At 42.1% G+C, this 12,624-nt stretch overlaps 1 protein-coding gene across 1 annotated transcript; it reads left to right on the top strand.

Moving 5' to 3' along the window:
* The first annotated feature begins 2,176 nt into the window (after positions 1-2,176).
* LOC106150272 (interleukin-37-like) lies at positions 2,177-12,393 on the top strand. The gene is made up of 5 exons (XM_013522684.1): positions 2,177-2,198; positions 6,489-6,578; positions 7,300-7,356; positions 9,418-9,537; positions 10,747-12,393. Exons 2-5 carry the CDS (start codon positions 6,497-6,499, stop codon positions 10,809-10,811), a joined length of 324 nt encoding a protein of 107 aa, XP_013378138.1. The 5' UTR covers positions 2,177-2,198; positions 6,489-6,496; the 3' UTR covers positions 10,812-12,393.
* The last annotated feature ends 231 nt before the right edge of the window (positions 12,394-12,624 follow it).

The following is a 12,624-nucleotide window of genomic DNA, read 5'->3' on the forward strand; positions in this document are numbered from 1 at the left end:
ACAAGCATTGTTAATCTCCTACCACTTTGTAACTCTGTATTGTCTGTACTGTTCTTCTGCTATTTTGTAAAAGGTTGTCTGTCTGTTAATGTTTTCCTCCTTTTATTTTAAAAAAAAAAAAAAAAAAAAAAGTTAATTTTGGCTCATAATTTCAGAGGATTTAGTCTATGGTCAGCTGACTCTAAGGCAGAGACAGGAAGATGGAAAGGCATGGTAGAAGAAAGCTGCTCACCTCCTGGCACCCCGGAAACAGAGAGAGAAAACAGAGGAGACGAGGAGAAGAATACAACATCCCCAGTGTACTACCTCTAATCCGACCCCATTATGTAGTAGGACATTTAGCTTTGAACTCATCAACGGATCACTTCACTGATGAGCATATGGTAGTATCCCAATGACCCAGACCCCTTCCAAAAAGCCTCATCTCTAAACACAATGATGCTTTGGGGGGAACAGTTTGCATTTAGCTCATAATATCTCCAATCTTTTTTCTGCACCCCAGACACAAAGTCAGCAAAAATTTTAAGCTTTAGTTAGTGTAACACCTCACCCTGGTACCCAATTATGTCCCAGTGATCCCAAAATTTATCGACTTATTTTACTTATAATTCTGCAATTTAGACAGGGCTCAGCTAAGGTTACTCTTTTCTATATCACTCATTTGGGATTGGAGGCTGCAGTACTACATGACTTACTAATTAGGAGACCATTGGTGATGGCTGTGGATAAATTTCAGTTGTGATTGTCAGGAAATCTCCTGTTGATTTCAGTGGGGCTGTCAGGATCCTGTCACAGTTAGGTGACTGTACAGCAAGAGCAGGTAAAGATTGATAGCCCCTTAAAACCTAGGAAAGACTGGAAATGAATACCTCGTGTCTACTGTGTGTCATTAATCAAGCTATGACAAACCCACTCAGAATCCCAGAAATGGGACATAGGCCTCACCTTTCAATGAGGGATATGTCAAAAACTTTGCAATCATCTTTAATGTGCCCCACCAAAAATCTACTGGATGACTGCCTATCGCTGTCTTAATTTCAGATCTAGCCACTCCCATTTTATCACTCACAATGAGAAATAGTCTCCAGGATCATTATGAGTTGCACCAGAAGATCTACCAGAGTTCCTGACATCCATTTAGAGCTGCAGACACATACATTCCTGAGCCAGGTATGTGATTCTCACTCCACTTTACTGGAATTCCCTTCTGGGTATGGCACCAGTTTGGCCCTTCCAATCCTCTGATCCACACCTACACTGTATTTCTTAGTATAGACCTGATGGTTGGGGAGATGGAACAGCACTTGTTCATTTGGCTAGGATTTTTTCTCACTAGGAGAATCTCTTCCCTTTGGATTTTCTGACTTTCCTGATTTTACCTCTAAGACCTCCTCTGAACAGCTTATTCCAACGTGCAAGAGCATACTTTCACCCAAGAGAGCTTACACCATAAATCAATGAGCCACTAGTGATAGGAAGAGGAAGATGATGGAGCTAGTGAACATAATACCTTGATGCTTTGTAGTAAGGCACTGCTGGCATCATTAACCTGTCATAAGAAATTGTTTTGGGAATCAACAACTTTGGTCTCTCTTTCTTTGATGGATACTAATCTGAGATAACTGAATGTGGCATTTCTTTACGTGGTCTGTAACTATCACCTGAGTGGATACCATTGAAGATCTGTTGTGAACTTTATGAACCCTGTGAACAATTGTGTCTGTATATTAGTCAGCTTTATTACTATAATAAAATACCTGAAGCTGAGGCACTCATATGAAAAGAGCTATATTTAGTTAACAGTTTTCGAGGCTGAAAGCTGAATAGTATAGCACCAGCTCTGGCAAGAGTTCCCCTTGGCTGTGTCACCTCCTGGTGGGTGGCATCTTGGCAGGAATGCATGTGGGAGGGAATCATCATACAGCAAGACAGACTGGCAAGAGTAATGACCTCTGAGTTGTCATCTTTCCATCACTGGGATGAAATATCTGAAAAAGGCACAACTTAAAGGACTACAGATTTATTTTGGTACATGTTATGTAGTTGGCTTGCTCCATTATTTGAGCCTGAGAGAAGACAAAACGTTATGATGGAAGAGCATGATGAAGGAAAGGAAAGCTGCTCACTGTATCGCATCCAGGAACAAGAAAGAAAAATAAAGAAGAAGAAGAGAAGAAGGAGAAGAGGCGATGGAGAAGGTAAGAGAGAGACAGAGGTAAGAGACAGACAGAGACAAAGAAAGCTCAAGGACAGGGCCTAGATAAAATACAGCTTTCCATGTCACATCCCACTGCTTTATTTCAACCAATTAGATGATACTCCATCTCCTGATAAGCCCTTGAGTTATTAGGAGTAACTCATTAATAAAATTAGAGCCCTCATCATTCAGTCACCTCCTGAAACCATACCTGTGACCACTGCTGCACTGGGGACCAAGCCTGTAACACATTAGCATTGGGGGACACATCGTATCCACACCATAACAACCTCTCGCTAAACTACACCTCTTACTATCCCACCACCTCTTAATACCATCACAGTGAGGGCCAAGCTTCCAACACAGGAACTTTTGATGGGGAGGGAGCCATCTTGAAATCATAATTACCTGTAACTAGATGTTAATCACCTAGATGTCCCCAATCCTCCAAACTACTGGGGTTATCCTGTTTGCAGTGCTTAAGTAGGAGTTGATTTAAACCCATGTCCTGTATATGGCAGAGTGTGACTCAGTGGCAGAGCTCTTGTCTTGCATGCATAAGACCCTGGGTTTGATCCCCAGCACCTAAAAAAATTAAAAATAAATAAAAGCCTTTTAATAGCAGCACAATTTATAATAGCTAAATCTTAGAAACAACCCAAATGCCCATCAACCAAGGAATGGAAAACCCATTTTTCTTATTTCAATACTTTCCAACTTTTAGGTACCAGGGACCAGTTTCATGGGAGACAAACTTTCCATGGAGATTTGTGGGAAGAGGTTCAAGGTTAGATTATCATAAAGAGCACACATGGTAGATCCTGTATATGCACAGTTCACGGTGAGATTCATGCTCCTTTAAGAATCTAACCGTAGCTGACAAGCAGTGGAGCTAAGGCAGTAATGCAAGCCATTGAGAGTGACTGCTTTCTTGCTGCTCTCCTCCTACTGTATGGCCTGGTTCCTAAAGCCCTGTCTTTGGCTCTGGAGTTGAAGGCCTCTGCCTTCCCTATGTCCTAATATTTCAGGGATGCTGCTTGTATCCACTTGTTTCTTATATCTGCTGATCTGTCTCTCTCTTTGTCTCTCTCTCTCTCTCTCTCTCTCTCTCTCTCTGTCTCTCAGCTCACATACAGTATTTCAATTATTTTCTTTTTATTATTTTCTTTTTTCTAATTTTATTTTATTTATTTATTATTTTAATAATTAAGTTTATTGGTACAATTCAGATATGCATAATGATCACCTTCATCATAGGGGATTTGTACCTGTACATGATATACATTGATTCCTCTTTTTTCCCATTCCCCTCCCTCTATTCAACCCTTCTTTCCCTCCTTATTTACCAAGATTTGTTTCCATTTTATCCTTGTTTTTTCTCATTTTTTCTTCCCATTTCACAATATCTATTATACATTTTTGGTACTTATTTACACTTTCAGTTTCTCACACCAGAAAGACAATGCAATATTTAGACATATGTTATATCAATCAATTATCTTCTATATTGGGGTCAAACTGACCCAGAACTTTAGATTACAAGGTCTTGTATCAGCCCAATTGTTCCTCAACCTAACTTTAACAATATTTAAATATCCTGGTGTTGAATCTGTTTCCTAGATCAATTAAATAAGACTCTCTGAGAAGCAGGACCAATCTTTAGTGCTTTTCTAAACTTTTTTGGCTATTTCAATGTCAGACATGCTGGAGATTATGTGATCTAGCACAGTTCTCACTTGCCAAAGTGTGTGAGAATCAGTGCAGGATGTTGTTAAAATGCAGGGTTTGGATCTGGGTCTGAGATGAGACCCCAGATTCTGCATTTCTAATGAGCACTCTGACCATGCTGATGTTCTGATCCCCAGAATACACTTTGACTAGCAAGGAGCCTGCCAACAGGAATGCAATCAGTCTAGCAAGAATGCATATTGAACTCAGACATCATCCTGCAAGAATCCACCTGCCATGGTTAGACACTTCTCAGAGAAGTCAGACACTTCTCAGAGGCACCTTGCACTTCCAGTCACAGCTCTCTGGCTTCTGTCTCCTTTTAATTCCCTGATCCTCCCATTTCCAGGCCCCTGTCTTATTCTTCTCAGGCTGCTGCTTCTTTACTAGGCAGATCAATCTAATCCTCTGTCTCCAAACACATCCCAATCACACTGTAAGTTTTCTTTCCACGCCTAAATACACATTGAAAAAGACTTACTAGTCCCACGTCACTACTCTGTCCAAAGAAAGCTGCCTCCAGCTTCTAAACCACAGATTCCCAAACTGTCCCAGTTTTGATTAGTACCTCAGGAATTTTTTCACAGATCCCTTAAGCCAAAAGACATGCTTTGACAAGTCTATTAGTTACCTGAAGTGGAACAACTTAATAGTAATGGTTCACATAGGTCTGGTAGATGTTCTATGTTTCATTCAAAAAAAGCTTTAAATATCTCTCATCACTCCCTGTGAGTCTATGGAGGCGGCCCAGGGTTCTACACTTTGGGAATCATGTTTCCAAATTGGTATAAATATGACCTTATAAACACCAGTAAGATAATAACACCTTGGACTGATGATTGAACCTGATCCAATGGGAGACTGAGTTTGATGGAAGAGGAGATGTCAGGGTACTGTGACCTGCCACTGACCCCAGTTGAATCTGGCCACAAAGAAGTTGACACTGTGCTACTCTCTGCTCTGCTTTCTAGATTCATTTCCCAATGGGACTCCCAAAGGGCTCTGGGTTAAGATAGTATAAGAACGAAAACAAAGTCAAGATAGTTTTAATCTTGATAAAATCTCACAAACATGACTCATCTAATAACAGAAAATCTAGGAGGGGAGCTTTGCAACCACCAGAAAGCTGTCATCTGATGGTGCAACTTGTTTTCAGCTGGAAGCCCAACTATACACAGTAGTGATTCTCAACGCTTGTTCTTGTTCAGCTTTAAGAAATCACCAGCGCTTGATCTCTCCACCCAGACCAATTACATCCACTCTGAACACAAGACCCAGAGACCGATAATTTTTAAAGTTCCTCAGGTGATTTTAAGATACAACCACAATTAAGTACATGGCCCATAAGTTGACTGTATCTGCATTCCTTAGAAGCTCATTAGAAACACAGCCTTGGCCCTCCTTTCTGATATACTGAATCAGACTCCACCTTTTTAAAAAGGCCTAAGACAATTTATGTACACTTTAAAGTTTGGGAAATTTCTCCAACCCATATGGTTATCACAAAATGCCAGAGCTTTCTGAGATATCAACAAACCCGTTGTGTGTCTTTGGGGCCTCCAGGAGCTTACACAGCTTAGCTATGTCACTCTGTGTGTCAGTGGCAAGGCTAAAATGAGCATTCATGTCCAGTGATCTTCAGCCTAGTGGTGTCTCCACAGGGGGTTGGTGTAGTATGGGGGAAAGCATTTGAGAAGTCCAGGTTTGAATGCCAGGGCTCTGCTACCTGTTGCTACCTCTGTTACCTTAGGGATATTTCTCAACTTCAATTTTTCCATCTCTATATTGGCATAAAAGTACTTGACCCGGGGCTGGGGATTTAGCTCAGCAGCACAGCATCTGCCTGGCAAGCGCAAGGTCATGAGTTCGATTCCCGGTACCAGGGACGGGGGGAATCACAAAAATAAATAAATATAAAAATAAAATTAAAATTAAAATTAAAAAGTTCTTGACCTGTGTTCTTTCCAGTCTCATGCTGAGGCTTTCCTGGCTCCCATATGTAAAAGAACTTTACACTGTAAAGTGCTGTGCAGAGCCAAAGGAGAAGTGAGACTGTACCCCACTCCACCCTACGGCAGAGAAATGATTGTGAGCATGCTCTGCACCAGGACACTAGATGTGGAGTCCCTTGGGGCCTGGATACTCAGTATGCTATGTGACCCAGCAGTGTCAACATCCCTGACACCTTGTGGACGTGTAGACTCTCAGGACCCACCAGACCTATGGAATCAAAACTTGCATTCTAGCAAGACCCCCAGTGATTCCTGGTGAGTCTGTACACATGGAAAATAAAATGTGGCAAGTGGCCACGAAAAATAAGTAGTCATTTGATAGGCAAAACACGGAATTACCTTTGTGGATAAAATCAAAATAGAGTTCATTATGAAATGGCATGATCTGGTCCCGTGTTATTGAAGCAACATTCCCAAGTACAGTGAGGGCACCGCCCTGTAGGTATTAGAGACACTGGGAGAGGTTTCGTAGGATTCAAATTCCCATAAGCAATACCCACAGCTATGCAGGCCCTGCCTTCCCCCTTGTCTCCCACTGTGTTCTTTCTCAGGTGGGGCAATGTCCTCTTTGGGTGGCAGTTCATTCACAAAAACTGAGCTGCCCTGCAGAGACCAAGATGAATCCCAGTCAGAGTCAGAAGGTAAGACATCTCCACAAATCCATCCTCGGCGTCAAGAAATAATTCCCAGATACGGAACTGTATTAAAAACTGTCTAAAGAAACCATGTTCTCTCTGTCCAACTTGCAAGACATCTGAATCTTAGGACTGTAAGTAGACAGGGTCAGTTACAGAAAGTAGTAAAGGTGAACATATTTTGCTTCAGGACCCCAGGTGTATCTGCTTTTAATGCATGTGCTCATATTTAAAATTCTTTTCACATTTTAAACCACTTTTTTCCAATTGAATAGTTTGCAGCTCCAAAGCTGCATTTCCTAAATTAAAAAAGAAGTTTAAAAGCAAAGCTAAAGTCTTTCATGTTGAAAGACTTACATATATCTGCAGTTCCAACAGAGAGAAAAGAGACTCCCTTTCAGACAGGAGAAATGTAGCTAGGTCAACTGGTAGAAAAACTTTATTAATCTTCCCAAAATGTTTTGGAAAAATGGCAGTGAGACCTCTAAAAAAAAAAACAACAACAACAACAACAAAAACACTTAACATTGTTGAACCCAGAATCTCCCAAAATTCTCCTAACCTATTTAGGAGTATTACTACATTTCTGCATGAGTGTTTTACAGACCACGCTTCAGGAACTGGAGTAATCAGGAATTAAATCATTCCCTACCCAGTGAACTATATATAAATCCCAAGGTAATGGAATTTCATTTGCTAACCTGTTGTCTTTGATTCCCATCCTCAGCAAGAGGCCATCTACTGTCAGATCCCAGCCTTACTTCTGTGTTTTCTTTCAAATCAGGTACCTTCTGAGGGGTCCTAGGGTGACAAGGAGGGGAGTTGCTACCCAGCCTTTCATTTTTAGCTTTGAGCACCTTGACCTTGTGGGGAAGAATAAACCCAGGAAGTTAGTACAAGATTTGGTGCCCTGGCGAAAGGACAAAAAATTCACATTTATTGAGAAATTACACACTAGACACCAGCCTGGGCACTTGCCACAAGGGATATAATTTAGACTGCACAACAGCAGTAGTAGGAAAGTATTATAATCCCACTTTTCCAATGAAGATTGAGCACCAGAAGGAAGATTCAGATGCTCACCACCCTTGGCCAGCAAAGTAGCAGAGTGGGATTCTCAGGGTCTGCCTGCCTCCAGGGCCTCCTCCCATCGCACACACTGAGGTTGGTAGACATCAGTTGGAGTCTCACAGTGTTCCCACCCATCCAGTGCTGTGAGGATCACATGGAAGAGAGAAGAGATGAGAGGTATTCAATGGCTCAGAAAGGGGTGACCTCCCCTGCTTTTGCTGAGGGCAGGGCTGGTTTGGTTGGTGTTAACAGTGTTGACTCTTGCTTGGGGCAGGAGCTGGCCCAGTACATCTGTGTTCTGCTTCCCTTCCCTGCTTCAGTCCTCTACCAAAGTCACACACAGTTGCTGTCAGGAGCACCTCAGGGAACATGCTGGTAGCTTCCTCCAGACCAGAAGTCATTCTTTAGTAAGCACTGACTTAGTGCTGTTTACTGTTCAAGCCAGGCGCTATGAAAGTATAGGATTAATCCTATATATGGATGTAGTAACAGCAATAGAAGGTGCTGTAATACAGCTCCCTTCTGCCAAGCACAGACTGAGGGTGGGGCTGCTTGGAGAAGACACTTTTCCCCACCGAGGGATGGAGGAAAGATTTCAGAGAGGAAGAGACATAAGACCTGGGGTTGCAGAACAGGGAGGATGTGAACAGCCAAGGAAAGGGAGGAGAGTACAAGTCAGAGGTCCCAGCTAAAGGCTTCACATTTGTAGAGTAAGAGATAAGACTGTGTGTGGGTTTGTGTTTGCATATGTAAGTATTGTATAGTATAAGTGCTACTCTACAAGATGATCTATCACGTTATCACATTCCATATTTGTTATTCTTTTTTGTTTTGGTACCAGGAGTCAAACTCACGAGCTCATGCTTACCAGGCAGGTGCTGCACCACTGAATTATATCCCCAGCACATTTGTTATTCTTAGTCTAAGTAGACTCAGCCACCCGCCCTACATTTGCGTTCTCAGCCATCCCTATGCAAAATCTGTGCTCAGTACTAATGGGTGGATCCTCTGCTCTGTCAGAGATGGCTGTAGGCTCAAGTTCCCAGGATGGGATTTACTCTTCTAGGCGCAGGTGACCCAAATGAAGGCCAAAATCCTCCACCTTTGAGGCAAATGGCCACTGCTGGAGCCGGTCCTGCCCACTCAGGCCCCATAGAGGCAGACAAATTCCCTACACCCCAAACTCATGCATCTCCAGCCCCTTCCTGACATAAACTGTGGCTTGTGGGTACTCCTGCCTTGTTCTGTCATCCCCACCCTTCTGCTGTCATCACCAGCTGCACAGCCAGTATGTGGCATGGCAGAGATCTATGCCACCCTGGCTGTGATGATGGCATGGGGCCACCTATGTGAGGATGCAGAACAGAAAGTTATCAATACCACTACTACCAATAATTGCAATGAAGCCTCACTGATTGTTATCAAAACTGCTATTAATACTACTAATAATGAGCTTCCATTGAATTGCTCCTATTCTTCCTATCAACCCTACTTAAGGTAGGTTTTATTATCCCCACTTTACTCGCAGGCAACATGAGACTTTGTGAAGTTAGTAACTTCTTCATCTCCAAAATGGCCCCATGGGGATTTGACCTAGAGTCAGTGTGGCCCCAGCACCCAAATGGCTAATCACTGGAGGGGCCAGCATTCTTCTATCAATGAATTTGAGTGAAAATGATAGAAAAACCTGTTATCTGACCTATGGAACAAAGTGGGGATCAGAGGCAGAACTCAGACCAGGGAGTTACATAAAATCTATGGCACTATTTTCCAGGTTCAAAATTGAAACGTGTAACCCCAAAGAAATATCACATTCGAGACACAAACCAACAGGTGCTGGTCTTGCATGGCAACATCCTTGTGGCAGTTCCAGACAAATTCTACCAAACTGGAGGTGATTCTGAAGCTTTCTTTACTCAGAAGTGGTCTATCTTCTTGCACACCCCCCACCCTTAGTTGGGTGGAGATCCTATTTAATAGTATTGCTTGGCTCCTCTGTTCTCCTGAAAGGATGAAGCACTGCTGCTGGGAACAGCTTCAGGAGGCCCCTGATGATGAGCAAGGGGAAAATAGGAAGATAGGCCCAAAGGGGTCCCTGATCCAAAGGAAGTTTCCCTGGAGGAGTTGGGAGGAAAACAAAACCAGAGATGCAAGAAGAAGAAAACTCAAAATACAGATGTTCTTAGCTCCTGGGCTGATGCAGGGGTGGGAATGTGATGACATGACTAAAGAAAAGAGGGTGGTTATATTGGAAACCCCAACAGCAAAAGAAAAAAAATTCTCCTCTAGATATGACACAATTTCTGACTTTTCCTAGAGATCTTTTACGTATCAACTTCAACACACTCAAGAAAGGGAATGGCAAATTCTATTTTTTTGGCTGTCTCTAAAGGGGAGCTCTGTCTCTGCTGTGATCAAGTCAAAAAAACAAAGCATCCTTCATTAGAATTAAAGGAAAGAGAGCTGGAGGAAATTTCCCCTGTCCTCCCAAAGCAGGGAGGTGGAAAAACTTAAAGCTAAGGTTAAAACCCTAAGCTTCAGCAAAGACATTTCTGATCATTCCTCCTTGCCTTCACAAAGGAGCCTGGCTACTCACTATGTTAGTCAGCTTTCCGCCATAGTAACAGATACCAAAAAAAATTCTCCTCTAGATATGACACAATTTCTGACTTTTCCTAGAAATCTTTTAGGTATCAACTTCAACACACTCAAGAAAGGGAATGGAAAATTCTATTTTTTTGGCTGTCCCTAAAGAGGAGAAGATAAAGCAAAACTGTTCACCTTCTAGCCAGAATGCAAAAAAAAGGAGCCAAAGCCCCACAATCCCCTTCAAGGTCACATCCCTAGGAACATAAAACTTTCTGCTAGTCCCCACTCACAAAGTTTCCACCCCCTATCAATAGTGCTGAGCTGGGGACCAAACACTGGCCTTTATGAGGCAGAAGTACTAGATACCGAAGATTCCAAACTACAAAAAGAGAAGATTTGGTGGGTTTCATAGTTTTGGAGATTTCTGACCATGATTTATTGGTCCTGTTGCTTTGTGAGGATGTTCCAGATCCAAGCTACAGGAATTAATAACAAATTCTGCTCCATCTTTCAGAAAACGAACATCAAAAAACTGAATTCACTGAAAAAGAAGGAGAGTCTGCCCTTCACCTTCCTTAAGAAAGAAGATAACTCCTATTTCACTTTGGAATCTGCTGCAAATCCTGGATACTTCATCTTCACCTCCAACGCACCCTGTCAGCCTGTGAGAGTGACAACGAAGATAGGGCAAGAAAACGTTCATTCTTCATTTGAAGGTATGAACTTGGATCTTGAGGAAGTAAGAAGCTGAATATACAATGGACAACAGTCAGACCATGTGTGACAGCAGAACTCGGGCTCACGACCTCCTAACCATCAGCCCCAAACTGTCAGGACATGGGCAGATGTGCCAGCTGCTCTATCTATTGACACCATTGCCAACTTAGCACCAACCAAAGAAAGCCAAGTCTGTGCTCAAACCAATCACACAGCTTCTCCATGACAACAACTCCAAAAAGCTTTCCTGCTCCTCTGCTGCCTTTAAACCTCTATGAAATACTAGCTATCATGGCCAGTCCTTTGCTATCGCAAGTTCTGAATAGCCACAGCATGTTTTTATTTCAGTAGTTTTACTTATTTTCCCAGAGAACAGCAAAGAAAAACCTACATGGATTTCATTTTTGGTGCCATTTGTCCCTTCAAGTATACGGAGCTTGGCTATAGAAAGTAAGGTACAGTTAATAGCAAAGTTCTGGGCTGAAATTTATTCCTGGGGAGTGACGATCTCAGTGTTCATGGGTTTGCTATTTTCCTATTGTCCCATCTCGCCTGGATGCTTCTATATCCCAAAATGTAGCCAGGCCATTACTGGTTATTTTGTCCAAGAGGGCTGCTAGGAGAGTGCTAGGCTCCTATATTAGAAAGGCAGAGCTTTTTTGGATGGATTCTAGTGAAGCTGATCCAGTTTCAGGTACAAACACAAGAGTCTAGAAGTAGAATCAGGATTTGTGAGGCATGGCAAAGTGTGCCAATGTGAATCTATAGTGTGGAAGGTGGGACAGTAGATGTGAACAGGTGGAATGAGCCAGTGGTAAAGAATCTGATCAGGAGGCTGGCACAGCTGACTTCCAGGAGACTTGAGGTCAGGTAACAAGGCCTGTATCATTCTTCTATGTTTAGAAGAGGGCTTGGCCAAGAAGCTAAGCAAGGTCAGATGCCAGGCAGGTACTCATAACCAGAACTTGAGTCCCAGGCACAAAATGGGCAGGAGGATGATTGTGTCGGTTTGGGTTTGAAGGATTAATGCAATAGATCTGGTGGCTAATGTCTAGGGTGACCGTTGGCTCTACCCAGATATTGTCAACTGCAACTGAGAAAGCCTGACAATGATTTGGAGGTCTAAAGGTTGGTGTCTCCTTTTGTTCTGTTGCTGATCTTTCCCTCTGTATCCCTGAGAAAGATACACCCTGTCTGAGTCACCTTAAGATTAAATTCCAACCACTTATCTCACCTCTAATTATGCCTTTCTTTTATTATCCAGTGAGCTATACTATTGCTTTCTAACTAATGTCTTAGTACTTACAACATTAGATTAATTACATATTTCATTTATCTACTGACATAGGGTTCAAAATGATATCAAAATAAAAATGACTTGATAAATAACAAGATTTAACATTTCAGTTGCCCTTTAAAAAAAAAAACTACATCAGTGAAAATGTACAATCAATACTGCCTTGTCTCTAAAATACTTTTAAGAATTCTCCATTTGATTCCTCAAAAAAACTAACATTAGAGGTCCCATTTGACCCAGCTATCCTAAAACACCATAGCACAGCAATATATGTGCACCCATGTTTATAGCAGCACAATTTGTCATAGCTAAATCTTGGAAACAGCCCAAATGCCCATCAACCAAAGAATGGATAAAAACAATGTGGTATTTTTATAT

The sequence above is a fragment of the Chinchilla lanigera genome, unplaced genomic scaffold (assembly GCF_000276665.1).
Source record: "Chinchilla lanigera isolate Chin_1 unplaced genomic scaffold, ChiLan1.0 scaffold00069, whole genome shotgun sequence".
Classification (NCBI taxonomy): domain Eukaryota; kingdom Metazoa; phylum Chordata; class Mammalia; order Rodentia; family Chinchillidae; genus Chinchilla; species Chinchilla lanigera.